General features: G+C 44.8%; 1 protein-coding gene across 17 annotated transcripts in view; it reads right to left on the bottom strand.

The window, feature by feature from the left end:
• Kiaa1217 (KIAA1217 ortholog) overlaps positions 1-16,756 on the bottom strand; it is a 441,371-nt gene that overhangs the window by 38,345 nt on the left and 386,270 nt on the right. For 11 of the 17 annotated variants that reach the window (XM_029536056.1, XM_029536055.1, XM_029536059.1 and 8 more), the window contains 3 exons: positions 9,976-10,080; positions 9,362-9,411; positions 3,595-3,761 (listed from right to left, as the gene is read on the bottom strand). In XM_029536056.1, the coding sequence (XP_029391916.1) occupies positions 3,595-3,761; positions 9,362-9,411; positions 9,976-10,080 (322 nt within the window). The remainder of the gene's footprint in view (positions 1-3,594; positions 3,762-9,361; positions 9,412-9,975; positions 10,081-16,756) is intronic. The other 6 variants (XM_029536058.1, XM_029536057.1, XM_029536064.1 and 3 more) reach the window with 1 other exon arrangement.

Genomic DNA, 16,756 nt, shown 5'->3' with positions numbered 1-16,756 from the left:
TGAGATGTAAGCCGGCTCCAAGTAAATGTTTTCCTTACTAAGAGTTGCTGTGGTCATAGTGCCACTTCATAGCAATAAAACCCTAACTATGGTCATGTCTCGTCTACTGATAATTCATGTGAAACAGGACAGAGACTCATATGGTAGAGACTTGTCTCAATGGCCTCCTTGACATCAGTGCCCCCATCTAAACACCCCTTTGTATCTGCTTCACATTTTTATTCCTTTGAAGAATCCATCACTCTGGAAATAAAATGTTCATATACAATGATCTGCTATAGTCTAGGGCTTTCCAATGATTTAATTATCTAATTACTGGAGCAGGCTGCCAAACACAAAGGAGTTCATTCCGTTTCACTATTTTATAACTCAGCTCCAAGAACATTTGAATTTCTAATTCAAGTCTTGTCCTTTTGAGACTCTTTGAGAGAGTTCTGCATGTCTCTCTAATGGTAGCTGAATCAGTGGGCTTATAATCACTCTGGGGCTGCATTTCATATTCAGTGTAGGATAATACAGGTGCTGAAGGAGAACTGTCACTGCCCCAGCTTAATTATTCTCAATTGTTCTGGAAAGCAGATGTTTGAGAAGGAGAGAAGCCTGGGACACAGGGAATACAAAGACTGGGGTGGATATGGGAGGCTCACAGCAGCCAGATTAAGAAACAAAGTGCTCACATCCTCTTCGTGTCTGCTGTGGAAATACTAACATTTCTAAGCTCAGCATGGTGTTGCTTATTGCTATGAATCCCACTGAGAGCCAATGAGGTGGAGAAGTTCTATAGGGATCAAGAAACGCGGTAGGGCTACTAAACCTTGGCCAAGAACTTCCTTGTTAAGCAAGTGACAGTTTTACACTATGCTGGCGTAGATTCAAGGTTGACAGGGGCAACAGGTGATAGGCGATCTCTCCCAACTGTCCCAGAACCAAACAATGGGATGTACCACCCAAGGTGCTGTTGCAGCTCTGAACGTCATACCCACAGTAACAATGCTTCAAGTGGCTATGAAACTGCTGACACAACTGTTGCGCTCAGGCTAAAGCAACAGAACCCCAACAGCTGCTCTCTTTGGAGAGCAGTTAGGATCTACTATAGAAATGAGATTCAATTTGGGGGTGGGGGTGAGGGGGTGGAGTCCAGTGAGGAGCACAATTTCCAAATAGCCAGCGGGTGGCGATAAAGGGCAGCTGGAGTATGTGGAGGGGCAAATTCAGGAACAAACTAGGAAAGAACCTGGGAGGTGGTGTCTGACCTAAAGACCTGTCTTTTGGCCTTGGGAGCCCAAACAGTTAGGTTTCATTCTTTCTAACACTTGACACGGGAGCTGGTTTACATCAGACCTATATGTCCAGATCTTATGTGACTCCTGAGAACATCTAGAAACATGAAGTCTAAGTCTACAGGGCAGAGCCAGCTGGAATTGAGTGGGGATGAACTGCTTTTGAAGAGGGAAGGTTCTCATTTGTTCCTTTGTTACTAGGACTCCGAGGACTGAGGACATTCTACTTTGTCAGTATAGCCACCAACAGAGACAATTCATTTCATTGCAAAATCAATTCACTCTTTCTCATTCCCATCACCCCCTTTCTCCTTTCTCTATTTCTTTCCCCCTCTGTCTCCTCCCTCTTTCTCTCCCTCCTGTCCTCATCCCCCTTTTCCTTCTTTGCAGAGAGATGACTCAGTGGGTAAGAGTCCTTGCATGTGTTCAAGCACGAGGACCTGAATTTGAATCTTTAGCATCCACATGTAAAACAAGGTGTGGCCTCACAGGCCGGTGGTCTCAGCATTGAAGGACAGAGACAGTGGCTCCCAGGAGCTAAGGGGCCAATCAGCCCAGCTGAAACAGCAGGCTTCTGGGTCAGAGAGGGAGTCTGTCCCCAAGGGTTACGCTGAAGAGCAATAAGGCAGAAACCCAAGGTCCCCTTCTGGTCTCTGCATACACAGGTGCATGGCCACATGCCTGCACACTCAACTGCATACACTACACACACACACACACACACACACACACACACACACACACACACACACCTCTACATATACATAAAATGAAAAAAAATTGCAAGACAAGGAGAAGTCCCTCCAAGATGGACTTTCACAGATGCCACGATACAGAGGTGATTTAAATAAATATGCACCAAATGTCCCAGGTATCTAGGACAGAGAGACAAAGTGTGGGTGGATGGTGGGTTCTGAGCATTAAGCACTGTGGACAGTTTTGTCAGCCTTTACCATGTACGCTGGGGCCTCAGAGGAGGTCTTCCAAACCAGTTGCCCTTATTTTACACTTTAATGTCCCCCTCCCCAAGAGGTGATTTTTTTTTTTTTTTTAAGAATTATTTATTTATTTTATGGACATGAGTACACTGTCGCTGTCTTCAGACGCACCAGAAGAGGGCATCCAATCCTGTTACAGATGATTGTGAGCCACCATGTGGTTGCTGGGAATTGAACTCAGGACCTCTGGAAGAGCAGTCAGTGCTCTTAACCGTTGAGCCATCTCTCCAGCCCAAGAGGTGATTTTTAAGACAGTATCTCATTATACAGAATAGGTTGGCCTCAAACTCATGATCTTCTGGCCTAGCCTCCCAGGACTGGGATTATGACTTCGGATCTAGCTGCCTTCCCATTTCCCCGCCTCTAGACACCAGTGGCAGGAAAGCACATTTTTAGCTTCAATTAGGTGGTGAACCATGTTGGGTCCATGACACTGGGATGGAGATGAAACTGTGGTTCCAAGTCCTTTTCTGACTGTATCTCACCCTGTGGGCATGGCTTCCACTAGCCACAGAGGATCTCGGCCCATGTGGCTGCCTGGGCTCCGGGGTGTGTTCAACTTTTAACAATATTTGGATTATGAACTTCTTAAAAGAGGCCAGGGAGATGTCCCCTTGAAGGCCAAGCTAGGACTGTGTCCTCAGTGTTCAAGCCCCAGTCAAAGGCAGGGAAGTTGAGGCTGCTGCACAAACACGTGACCTCATGCTGTGCTGGGCCTCCCAGCTCCTTAGGACTCAGGCTAGAGATGGGATATTCTATTCTGCCCCACTGACAGTGTTTGCTGACTAAGATCGGGGACAGGAAGGGTTATTTTTGCCTTCCCTTTGATTCCCTAAGCTCATATATTCCTCAGTAATGAAAAGGATAAGGGAAATCTGGAATGTACTACCCAAATAAAATGCAGATTTTTTTTTTTTTCTCAGCAAATCACCCTGAGTAGCCTTTTTCACTCACATGACTCCATCTTCTATGCTAAACTCAAGTTCTAAAGACACCACAGTTGCTTGCGGAGGAGGGATGGACCTCTACCACACTGAGAGCTGGCAGCCTTGCCAGGTAGGATGCTCGCATTTACTGTTAAAGGAAGTTGTCAAACACTGGCTTTAATTATAGCGGAAGGTTCTAGACCAGGCTTCTAGATAAACAAGGAACCTGTGCCATTCTGGTCATATGTGTCGTTCCCTCAATTAGCTCCTACAGAAAGTACAGTAAGGGAGCCCAGGGGAGATGGGTGGCGATGGGGGACGGGCATGCAGAGAAATCAGACCTAGAGCTACTATGACAGGGGACACAGGGGACACGTCTGTGAAGGGTACCTGGAGCTGCCTCATCTGCTGGAGTTGGAGCCTGAGTTCAGCCACGCTCCGCCTCATGTCAAGCAGGCTGGTGTGGATGGACGAGGTTCTGGCAGGCAGGGGTTGGCTTTGCGGCAGTGAGAACTCCACAGTGCCCAGAATCTTCCCTGCAGAAACATGGGCCGCTCCTACGGGGGAAAAACAAACAAACCAACCAACAAAAGCACACAAAGAACAGCAGAAGCCTTAGAATGAAGACAGCACCTGAGCGTGAGGCCTGCCTCCACACAGAAGACTGGAAACTAAGAAAAATGTCATGGAAACAATAGGCCACAGAGTGCTAAGGAACACAGCCTGTAACCCTCACGTTCTAGAAGTTTCACTGCCATGGGGTAGCAGAGCGGATGGTATTCACAGCATGACGCCATGTCAAGGAGCTAAATGTCTGCTGCTGCCAGCTCCTCTAGCCACCCGCTTCCCCTCTCATCCCCCTCCTCATTCCTCTCCAATCCCCCAATGCAGACTCCTCCACCTTAGCCCCTCTCTCTCTTTAAACACACAGGGGTTTAAAAAGTTGAAAAGTATACAGAACAAAGTATTAGCAGTATTTCTGGATGCTGGTATTCCAATATTTTTTACCAATATTTTTAGATTTTTAAAATCTGTGTAGTATATATCTGTCCTTCTAGAGTAGGGGAGAATTTAATTTCTGGGCCTTCATGGGGCATGTGACCAGCCCCTGCTGGCAGACAGACATAGAACACATTAGACACAGAGATAGCAAAATAATAATAATAATAATAATAATAATAATAATAAAGCATGTCCTTAGCTAAATCTTCACAGGTTTCTAAAACCAAAAGAAGTAAGAGTTCTGTACATTATCACCCTTAGTAAGAAAACATGGCTTGACTTAGGAATTCTTTAGGAAAGAAAACAAAAAGGCAATGGGAAGAAACGTGTAGACTCGAGGCAGAGGAAGCTGAGTGGTGGAGCAGCTCTGGGACACTGGGCTTTCTCTAGCACTTAAGAAAGGAAAAGCTACTCTGGGCTTCTGTAGACAGGAAAAGCTCCTCAATTGTCCCCTAGCTGCCACAGCCTCAGTCTTCAAGTCACCTTATATAAGGATCACACATTTCATGGGCCCATTCAGAAGGGGCCTGAGCCGAGCAAGGTTTAAAGACTGTGTACTATATGGTGTGACCTTTTAAGGAGAATGTAAGGATATGAAACAGGCCCCTAGAGAAAATGCTGAGTCTGTCTCTCTCTCACACAGACAGAGATAGACACCTGTGTGTAAGAGATAGATCGATATACATACACACCCACAAATACACACCCACAAAACAGAACCATTTATAAGCACACTCTTCACACACACACACACACCAACACATACCACACACAGATACATATGAGCCAGAGACAGATATACACACACAAACACATGAAGACAGACACATACATAAACAGATATAAACAAGAGACAGACTGACAAACACATATACCTACAAACATACATGAAGACAGACTGACACAAACAGATATACACACACATCTACAAACACACACACACACACACACACACACACACACACTCACAACAACAGACAGACAGTCTCTTTCTCCTCCCTTCCCTCTTTTCTCCCTCCCTCTGCTGGGAGTTTTGTGACAACCCAGGCTGGCCTTGATTTATACACCCTGCAGTGGTTATTAGTGGGGGCTTGTCTTTCTGTTGTGGCTCAGGGATGCAGCGCTGGTGGCACACCAAGTTCTTCGTACTAGGGTGACTGTCCAAAGGCAGCTGTTCCACTGCCTCCAAGGAACCTCAGAAGGTCAGCACTTCTGTCTAGTCCTATGAGCCTTAGTGGTTATGAACACTGTCAGCAGTCAAGACTTGTATGTGTCTCTTTCCCTTACGCACATACAATATCACCCTCAGAAAGTCAGTCAGCAGCTGCCATCTGGGCAGCTCTTGAGACTGTTTTCCACAGTGAGGGTGCTAAGGAAAAGGATACCCCGTGACATCTCTCACTGTGGCAGCATGTCACAACTAACTTACTGTGTGTGTGTGTGTGTGTGTGTGTGTGTGTGTGTGTGTGTGAGTTTCCTTCTTCCAAGTTTCAGTGGATGCTGGGATCCAACTTGTGTTGCCTGGTTTGTACATCAAGCACCTTTACCTGCTGAGCCAACTCTTAAAGGTGGCTGACTCCAGTTCACATGCTTTTTGTAACAGATGAATGCTGACAACAGGCTTTAGGAAAACATTTTCAAAAATCAATTTCTTAATGGAATCTAAAGCTGTTTAAAAATACACCTTTATCAATAACCTCTGGTTCCACCATTTTAGTCCTACTGATACACTGAAGCATCCGGTTGCTCAAGAAGTGGCCAGTGATGGAACGATCAATGGGGACTCTCTGGGGAGCATGACGTCAGTCAGCACACCATTGGTCCGTGTTGTCTGTCAGTCACTTCTCTCCTTTCCTGTCACATTGAAATGTCCACCTGCTGCCTTCTTCCCTCCCTGCGTACCCTTGTCATCAGTCTCTTCTCTAAACCCAGCCTTTGAAGCCTGGGTGCCTTGTCCTAAGCCCATTCTTCTACTGTCCTCAGGGCAATCCCATCCCCTTCTGCCACCTGCCCAGCCTCCCCCCTCCCCCAGCTTACATTTATCTTTGGAGCCACATACCAATGGCCTCACATCACCACCAGCCTTCCCTATAAACAGACCCAACTCATTATCTCTACTCAACTTCTGTCTTTCTCCATTTGATTTTAGCCAAGGTCAGTATTCACTGAATGAAGTGAGCCAAGGTCACTTCATTATTTAGGCCAGAGCCTGGAAGCCATTTTCATGATTCATTTTTTTTTTTTTTCCATGTATGACCCCCAAGCAAGCAAGTAACTTAACTGTGTTCTCCCTGTACTTGCTTAAATGGGTATTGGTGCTACCTGGCAGACGACTTGACAGGAAGTCAGCACCTGTAACTGCTTAGCCCACTGTCTGGTGAAGAGTAAGCCTTAAATCTTCAGCTGAATTAGTTCTCTGAGAAGAATGGTATAAAGGACCATCTTTTCTGCCTCCATCCAGAGTCCCGGCACGTACACAGCACTGGGGTGACCTAAAAGCTAGCAAGGATCTATAGTAAAGGCCCTGAGATGCAGACTCGGGATGGAGATGATCTAGTGCGGGGGACTCCAGGTAGGTCCTCATTCACATTAGAGCCACAAGACCTGGAGACCGGGTGTGCCACACCCAGATGAGTAATCAGATTTAGTTTATTGCTGGGCCTCCTAGGAAGAGACAACATACAGTTTGTCCCCACGTCTTCTCCTTTCTGTATACTGAGTCTACTCTAGGAAATTCATCTTGGTTAGTTACATCTTAAAATCATCATCATCACCATCACCACCATCATCATCATCATCATCATCATCATCATCATCATCATCATCATCATCATGTATGTGTTGGGAGCTGCACACTCTGAAGTCAGTTCTCTCTTTCTAGCTTTATGTGGGGCCTGAAGATTGTAATCGACAGGCTTGTCCAAGTAACTTTACCCACTGAGAGCTCTCACTGGCCCTTAGATCTCAATAGGAATCTTAACAAGTGTGTGTACGATGTGACCTTAATGTACCTCGTCGTGATAGAACTAATACTGGAGTGAGGAAGTTGGGAAGACTGACTGCCGTTAGCTGGGGGACCCTGAGCATCTTGACTTACTGTGAGTCTATTCCTCTCCATATAAGATACGAATAGCAGCATCATTCTCATGGGGCAAGGCGTGGTAGCTGAGATAATAAACACTGTAGCATACACCGTATGGAGACGCTCCCTGCTTCCTCATGGCTAACGTAAATTACTCATTTCTAATGTAACCAGAAAGTCTGGATTTCATTTATGTTAGTTGACCTTTGCCCAAATGAGTTCCTCTGCTTCTATATAAGTCTGTTATCTGTCTATACACAGGGATAACACCGCTTTTCTTATAGTTTACTTCCTAGGATTATGGAAGAATTAATATACTTTGTGCACTGTGCAAGCTGCTATGGAAACTAAACTGCAGTGGGCAATATCTAGCCTTGATACATTCATTAGAAGGAAAAAGACCAAACTGGGCAGAGACACAGCAGTGAAAATCACTCACATTGCCAATGGCATTGCCAGTCTCCTAGCTTCTCAGAAAACATGTGGCTACTACCACCGTCTGTCCCCAGAATTAGTGATCACACACTTGGAAACACAGCCAAAGAAACTGCACTCGCTTCTTCTGCCTTGCTCAATAATGGCATTTATGACAACTGCAAAGTGAGGAAATCAAACAACTGGTGTTGTCTTTCAAGAGACTCGGATATCATAGCACAAAATAATGAGAGAGAAGAGTAGGGCTATGACCTCTGTGTGACAAGTGCATGACTGTGTGTGCTGTTTCCCTATCTGCAACAAGGAAATAAAATGATACCTATCATGGTGATACACAGCAATGAGTTAATGCGCGACCAGTGCCAGGTAGACAGGAGACAAACATTTCCTAATTTACTACTCTACAGACATCTAGAAGGTGTCAAGTCTTACAAACTTGCATGTGCACATTGATCCGGATGACACACGGGACACTCGTCATTTCCAGAGTGGGTTTCGGAGGGATTGAAGGCTTTAGTGTTTAGTAGTTTCACTTGATCCTCTTAAGTTCATAATAAATAAGGAAATGAGTGAATTAATATCCCCAAAGCAAACTGGCAATTGCTCTGAAGACAAGTTTAGTGATTTCTATGAAATAACTGCCAAGGTTCAGCTCAGGCCACGGATTGATTTCTAAGTCAAATGCTGGAGAAACATCCAATAAAACAGGGCTAAGCTTTGCTCAGCCTGAGTGGAGCCAGGGTTGGCGGTTGTGTGTGTGTGTGGGGGGGGTTAAACTTACGTTCCTAATCCTATCCACATTCCTTTGCTTCATGAAACTAGAAGATGTGGCTTCCCCCAAATTAGAGGTTTCATACAACTGGCTGCTCGCTTCTGTAGAGCCTCAGCATGTGAGCACACTTCTGCCATGATTTGTCTCTAACCCAGCAGACAGGAAGACAGCATAGTCTGCAGAGAGGCCTGGGGGACCACAGGGTCCAGCTGTTACCACACAGAGATGTGATGCCACCAGGAAGGTCTGCTAGTGACAAGAGTCAGTTCTCCTTCAGGAGAGTGCTACCATTTAAAAGGAAAGCCCTAGCTTACACTCATTCTCTTTTCCTGTCTATATTTCTATAAGTGGTTATTTATTCCCATTTTACACCCAGTCTAACATCCTTCCCCAGACTGGAATCTCGCAATGGCTTCACAGCACACTTAAGGGACATCTGAGCTGCCCCTACCTAGAAGGATCCGTACCCCTTTCTCTCCGCTAAGTTCTAGGTCCCCTGGGTACCCCTTAGTCACCTTTCCAGGGGGATGCAAGCCCTGTGGGGTAAACTTGTATCCCCTAATTCTTGATATTCAACACACATACATTTTCAACTTTTCTGTGGATTCTAAGTTCTAAGCAGTCAGCGAAATGTTTTACATTTGCCATATTCACTCTGCACACGAGTACCAGGAACCGAAGTAAAGTCATGTGAGAAGAATGGATGAATGGCCAATAAAGTTCATTTCCACACTGCAGGAAGCTGCAGTAGCTATGGTGATTTCCTCTGAAATCATACCAATCAACTTAGAGAAACACTGAGTACTTGTGAAGCCAGCCAAAGCTAACTGAAACTCATGGCCTCTCCAGCTTCTGGAAGCACTCACCTGCACCGTCTGCTTGGTTCTTGTTGGCTGTGGCTTTCACCATTTTCTCACTAAATAAAAGAAAACAATAAAAAAAAAAAAAAAGAGTCAACTCGACAGTTTTCAAAGTGCTACCATCTTTCTTTGACCATTCTATTCTTAAGACTTAGCGGTGATGGATTAAGCAATGAAGGTGTTTGACATCAGCTCCATGACTGGCCAAGATGGAGAAGGCGTCCCAGGTGTGTGCTGACACAGGTAGGGTGCATCTGGACATACAGTGAATTTCAGATGATGGTGGCTGTGGACACGCATGGATGGAAGTAACAGGCACTGCTCAGCAAGTGGTTCATGAAGCCACATGCACTGGGAAGTCCTCCGACCCTTCTTGGGCCAAAGTGTTACCTTTGTCCAAGAATTACCAGGAAGGAAAACAAAACAAAACAAAACCAACCCCCACACTGTGATTTATAAAGATGTAAACATGTCAGCCCTAAAATGATCACGAAGAAACAAACAAATTTCACTGAATGAATGGCCATAATGATTATAATGATTAAAGAGAAGCAGCTTGAATTATTATTATTATTATTATTATTATTATTTTTGCTGCGTGCTTTGCTTCTGTTTTTTACCTAGACGCTTCTTTGCTACTACTTGTAATGGGCCCTTTAAAAAGCGCAGACTGAACAAGGCCAGTTAGACTGGCAATCTGCTTCTCCATGGCTTGCATCCTCTCTCTGCAAAACAAGAGAATTGTTTGTTAAAGCTCTGTTGACTTTCAGACTGGTTCTTCTAGGTGAAGGAGTCACCCGAGGGTTATAAAAGGCACCACCTAGCAGGTGGCCAAAGTTCACTCAGACCCAGAGACTGTGGATCCTCAGTGGAGACCAAGATTGACTGAGTTGAGAGAGGAGACAGTGACCCCACAAAAAAGACAACGCACAGGCCATCAGAGGCCCCCTGGGGAACCGCATGCCCTGTTTTGTTTGCTCTGCATGAGAGCAGACCTCAGTGGGACTGGTGATACCCTGGGCCAGGCCCTGCATTCCTACATGCCTCTAAGCTGCTCTCTGCAGTTGGGAAGCTGCAGGCTGGTTTTGGGGTAAATGATGGATATATCTGTTGTACTTGTTAACTTGGTTCATAGCCCAAGGGCAGATAAACAAGTGCCTCTTGTCAACACCATGGAGAATACAATGGAAATCTGTTCGAGTTGGGGAGTAGATGATGCTCAGTCTAATGCGGTAAAAGCCTTAGCCTGGAGAATTCCACAGGATCAAGGAAGACAAATATACTCAACAACTCAGTCATGAGCACACTAATAAACCCCCTTGGTTACCCCCTCTGGCCAGGTACTGTACCTTTCTCTTCAAGGCTATCTGATGCTATGGTCAGGTTTTTGAAACAGACTCACATTTCTGCATCTTTGACAATGGGTGCATCATGGGAATATGTGATGGTGACGAATAGTGTAGAATAGGAATTCTACAAATAGCACTCATACAATGTGGCTCTTCAGTGCAAGCCAACTGCTTTATATGATACTTTATGGAGATAGAATAGCAATCCGTCTTTTCACTACAGATAAGCAACTGGTGAGTTTGGGCTCCTGGAGAGACGAGAAATCTTAACTCTGAATTTTGTGGCAATCAAGAGCAAGCTTTGAGACCTTGAGTCTTGCCTTTGGGCTAAAATCTTTAATGTATTTTTAATTACTGAGTTTAACTTTGCAACTGCCAGCTTCTGACTTGACAAGTCCATGTGCTTTCTTCAGTTTGCCCTGATGGCGCAGTTATGACATGAGGGTTCTTGTATATATGTCATGCAGTGTGTGTAGATAATGGTTGTAAAAAGCAAGCACCCTTACCAAGCCACATAAGTCTGAACAGTATGACCCCTGTTCTATTGGGGTAGAAATAATCTCAGATGCCAAGTATGGATGCACATCTCTACAGACTGGCTGCAGATACGATCAGGCAGAGAGTGGATACTAATCTCAGGCATCATTGTGTGCTTGGCCTCCTCTTTACGATGAAAGGGTCAATGGGTCAAGGAAAAAGTATATAAACATTTGAAATAAGGAAATCAGGTTAGTAAAAACCTGCCAGAAGTCCCACATTTATTGGTAAGTCATAGTAACATCTCAGAAGTGACAAGAGCAGCCACTGGTCATTGTTATCTGTCATGTAGGAGACGAGGGTACACATGAACACCTGGGAAATGACTTTCTTAGGGGGATATGCCAGTACTGAATGAAAGTTGGTTTGCCTTGTCACTCACTGCATGGAAGATGAGGAGAAATGCAAGGACAGGCAGGATTACAGCTACAAGGAATAACCAAGAATCTGCTAAGAGGGAAAGGGGAAGAAGAAATCACTGGCTAATCCGGATCCACTGGCCCTGTGACATTGGCCATGAATACATTGCAGATCAGGGCTAAATCAATGTTTTAGTCAGTCTGTTTGTTTTTGGTCAAAAGCATTCATCATCTTGTCTTCCAAGAATGGGTGGCAGCACATTAAAAACCAAACCAAACACCCTGGACCCAGGGCCTTATCTTTAACTGGATCATCCTCAAGGACAGAATTACAGACGAAGGTAGAGGCTGGGGTGACCCGTGATGGCCCACGGGGCTTCCTTGCATTTTCTTTGGCTCAGTGGGAGTTGGACATCTCCACTACGCTTCCCCCTGATAATGAGTGCAGATGGAGAAAATTCTTCAATTGCATTCCACTGTCTGACTCTTTAGGGCTGACACCAACACACATGTAGAAATATCTGGCATAAGAGTTTAGATGCTTAGAGCAAAAGCCCTATGTATAATCTAGGTAGCTACATGCTTGGTTCTGTACATAGTAACCATAAGTTAGAGCATGAGTACTCCCTGGGTGGCCTCTTCCAGGCTATGGCATCAACAGTAACACTAGGGAGGAGACACCAAGTCAGATATTGCTGGTAGCTCTTTGGCATCTTCCCTGCAGCTTATAGACACTTGAACCTGACAATAGAAGGGTCACAATTCTCCCAGTCCCATGTGAGTTAATGTGGTGGAGGCAGTGCTGGACAGACAGCGCAGCAACCACAAATGTGTGCACCAATGTCTCAGCCAAAACCACTTTCTGAAAATACAATGTTTTGACACACGGTCACGAGACTTCTTCCTTCCTATTTAATCATCAAAGTATTTCTGGTTTCAGGATTCATTTGAGGGAGATTATCTGATTTATAAGTTCATAAATAAGATTGTCTTTCCATTTCATGGTTGGTAATCTGGAAACAATTTTATGGTTTAACTAAATTATAGCAACTGGAAACTTAGGCAGCCTTCTCCTGTGATGAGTGTTATGATGTGTGTTTAATGTGAAAGAAGAAAAGTATATAAGAGAAACGTAGTGGAAGAAGAGAAATTAAACATGATCCTGTCATTTTACTGCAGTGACAATTCTGCATGATAGCCATCAGAATATTAAGGACGCTTAGGCTAACTCTTGCCAATTTCCCTTGGTTTAAGGTATTACAGGTTGGGGTAATTACTGTCAAAAAGATGGTTCAAAAATGGTTTCATAAACCATTTTATATTATTCCATAAAGTGTATTTATGTGATGAGTAGAGACAGTTAACTTAGTCATTTAATGCTACAAGTCAGCTTGGCTGCAAAAATCTGTTTGAGGCCCAAATATGACATGAATAAAAAAAAATTCAAGGAAAATTCAGGGCAAGTGTGGTCCCTCATCAATCAGCTCCTGCCTGATGTCATTCCTTCCTGCCCCCGTCTGTGTGTGCAGGGGAAGTGCACACATGCTGTTAGAGGGCTGCCTGCCCTTTCTGCCTTTGGAACAGAGGGAAGAAAACCTTTTATGTTTGAGGAACTACTTTTAGCCAGCAAGTTCATTTATGTGATTTTTGATTCAAGTCTCACCTTTAACCTCTTTTGATTACAGACATGTCTTTGTCCTGAACGAAGCCTCCTTGAGCCTGAATGTTTTTTTTATCTTTGTATAGTTAAGCACATTTCTATCCATTAGGAATCAAGCTAGCATCAGACTGAGTGAAGACCATTAATTCTTTATGGTAAATCCCAAAGGGGATGTGCAAGCATGCACGATGAGCCTGTACAAGTGTACATGTGTATACATGCATATGGAAGCCCTAGGTCAATGCTGAGTATCTTTTAGAGTCACCTTCCACCTTATTCTTGAGTTTCTCAATGACCCAGGAGCTCATTAATTCAGTTAGGCTGGGTAGCCAATGAGCTTCAAGGACCCACCCGTCTCTGCATCCCCAGTGACAGCGTTACAGAGGCGTGCTGCTTGTTCTTATGTGTGTGCTGGGTTCTGAACTCAGGTCTACATGTTTGAGTGACAGATGAACTGAGTCATCTCCACAGCCCCCAAAGAATACTTTTTCCAAGATACAAGAAGGATACAGAGGGGCTGGCTGAAACCAGTTAAACAAGCTAATGTGCATCAGAAACTCAGCCTTCCTTAGCCAGTTCCCTATCCTTAAAAATAGCTGGAGAGATGTCTCAGTGGTTAAGAGCACTGACTGCTCTGCCAGAGGTCCTGAGTTCAATTCCCAGCAACCACATGGTGGCTCACAACCATCTGTAATGGGATCAGATACCCTCTTCTGGTGTGTTTGAAGACAGCGACAGTGTGTGTGTATTTTGTGTGTGTGTGTGTGTGTGTGTATAAAATAAAATCTTTTAAAAAGATAAAATAAATCTTTTAAAAAGAGTACTAAGTGATCCCTGAATTCACTTCTGGGTCAGATACGTTAGATTGGATTTCGATTTGTTTGTCCCCTTGCGGTCACTGGGGTCTATGCTTATTTGCTAGAAGCTTGGTTTCTAGCCAAAAGCATTGTTAGGAGCTCCTGGGGCCTAGCAAAAGAAAGCCAGCATTGGAGAGCACTATTGTAAGAGATGCTGGGAGCCTGACTTATCCCCGAGTTTCCTGTCTGCCATGAGGTAAGTGGCTTCAGTCTACCCAAAGCACCCAAGTCATGCTGTCCCGCCTCACCACAAGCACAAACAACTGCAGACTGAAGTCATAATCCAAAATAAATCATTATGATTTTAAGATGTTTTAACTCAGGCATTTAGTTACAGCAATGGAAGTCTTTACAACACAGATTATTCTCTCTCTCTCTCTCTCTCTCTCTCTCTCTCTCTCTCTCTCTCTCTCTCTCTCAATGGTTAGTGAGCATAGGCTGTGAGGACTAGCAACATGAGGGTCCATTGTACCACACAGGGCCTTCCACAAGATCAGTGTCCCTGCAGGTAGAACACTGACAGAATTAAACTCTTATTCTTATAAGTACTGAAGGTATTTTTCACAATTGGATAGTGAACAGGTTTCAAGCCCTTGCTTGTTCACACCCTGTTTTTACAGTATGAGAGGAAACACTCCCTAATTAACTAAAGATGCTGTTAAGGGATAAAGTCAACAGGACACCAGAATCCAGGTCCTCTCGCTATGTTTGAAGCCTTGCAAGTAACTAATCTATTCATTTTGCATTTCTGCTCTAAGTTACCCTACTGGGGACAAGCTAAGCAACTAAGACACCTCTCCTGAAAGCACCATGCAGGTACAACCACACCGCGAAACCACAAATGCAGTCTTCAAAGCAGGCGAGTCCCTGCCAAGTTGAGACCCAGGGCCCAGCACACATGCAGTGGAGATCATGGCTGGAGGTGCCAAAGGTCTGCTAGTGTCTGGACCTTCAATGCCTCCCAAAGGCTGGTGTGGTAAAGGACTAGTCTGTGGTAAAGAACTGGGGGAGTGGGAGCTTTAGGGACTGGGTGAGAATGCCCTTGACAGGAATATGTGACCTTGGCTCATTTTACCTTGTTTTGCTTCCTGGCTGCCATGAATTACAGAGACATCTTCTGACACATACCTCACTTTGATAAAAGTACAGCTCAGGCTCAAGGTCACAGGGTTAAGTGAACATGTACTAAAATCTCTGAACCCATGATCCATGGGCCCTTCTCCTTAGTCTTAGATATTTTGTTACAAAGATGGCAAAGATACATACATCTCAAGTCTCAATACTGTGAAGTCACAGGGTCTAAAGACTCTGCCATTGTTAACAGAGATGCCCTTGGTCTCCTAGAAACATCATGTCTAAACTCCAGCGGGAATCAGGACCCTAGAGTTGGTCCTCACAATTCTTCCCATTCAGGTTCAGTGATCCTGACTGAAGCGGGAGAAGCAGGTTGTGCCAAGTCAGGCAAGTGGACCAAAGCTCAGACACACCCAGGCCAGGGCTCCTGAGGTGCACTGACGCCAATGAGACTCTTCCCAGCACAGTAAATGCAGTCGGGAAACACTCCCAGTAGTTACTCTACTTAACAGTTTACTTTCTGTGTGCAGACTGTACTAGTTGGGACCTGAAAATAGCCCCAAGTCAAGTGACAAGACAGTTGTTTCCTGGATCTGGGTGGTAGCATAACTTGATATCTTTCTGGTTTTATATCCAAGAGACTTTTCTTGATTACAGAACTTTCTGAGTCACAAAATGAGTTTTTGTATCTATTTCATTAGCATTGCACAGAACCCATGATGGGTGATCCCTTAATATTACAGCAGACACTGAATATCAGCAAAGGAAGGTTTCTTAGGAAACGTCACTAGTTTGCCTGCAGAGTACAGGGACCATTGGCTTTCTGGCTATGGTGACACACAGCCCAGGGTAAAGCGTTTCGTTTCCTGTTGGCTTTGCCAGGCGGTGACTCTAGCTACCACACCCCAGAGCGAGCCAACACAAAATCAATTTGGAACTTTCTTTCTCTTCCCTGAGGGTACTCATGCTCTGGAACGGCATTTCTTTTTTCTTTTGTTAAGTACAGGTACAAACTGGTAGAAATAGTTGTTCATTTCTGTTACAGATTATGATTTATCTGCAACTGACAGCACTATGGAGAAAGGCCCTCGGGTGCCTATGAAAATAAGGTCCACCATGCCAGCCTTTTCTGGAGTGGGTGGGTGCGTGAGGAACACCCTCAGAGGATTCAGCCTTTTCTTTGACAAGATTTCCCGTCATTGTCTGCATTGTTCTCAACTCCTGATCTTCCTGCCTCAGCCCCCTGAGCTTCTGGGAATTACACATGTGTCTCCTGTGCCTGGCTCCTACCTACTTTAGCTGTAAGATCCTAGCATGAAGTCCAGAGAAATAAAATGACTCAAGGCTGGTTTGTGTTAGTGGTAGCACACGGCTTTAATCTCAGCACTCAGGAGGCAGCGGTAGGCAAATCTCTTGAGATTTTAGTCAGCCTGATCTGCAGAGTAAGTTCCAGGACGCCCAGGGCTACACAGAGAAAACTGGTCTCAAAACTCCACACCACACCACACCACACCACACCACACCACACCACACCACACCACACCACACCACACCACACCACACCA

This window comes from Mus pahari, chromosome 3 (assembly GCF_900095145.1).
Source record: "Mus pahari chromosome 3, PAHARI_EIJ_v1.1, whole genome shotgun sequence".
Taxonomy (NCBI): domain Eukaryota; kingdom Metazoa; phylum Chordata; class Mammalia; order Rodentia; family Muridae; genus Mus; species Mus pahari.
Note: the sequence above shows the minus strand (reverse complement) of the source record. Positions and strands in the feature narration are given on the sequence as shown.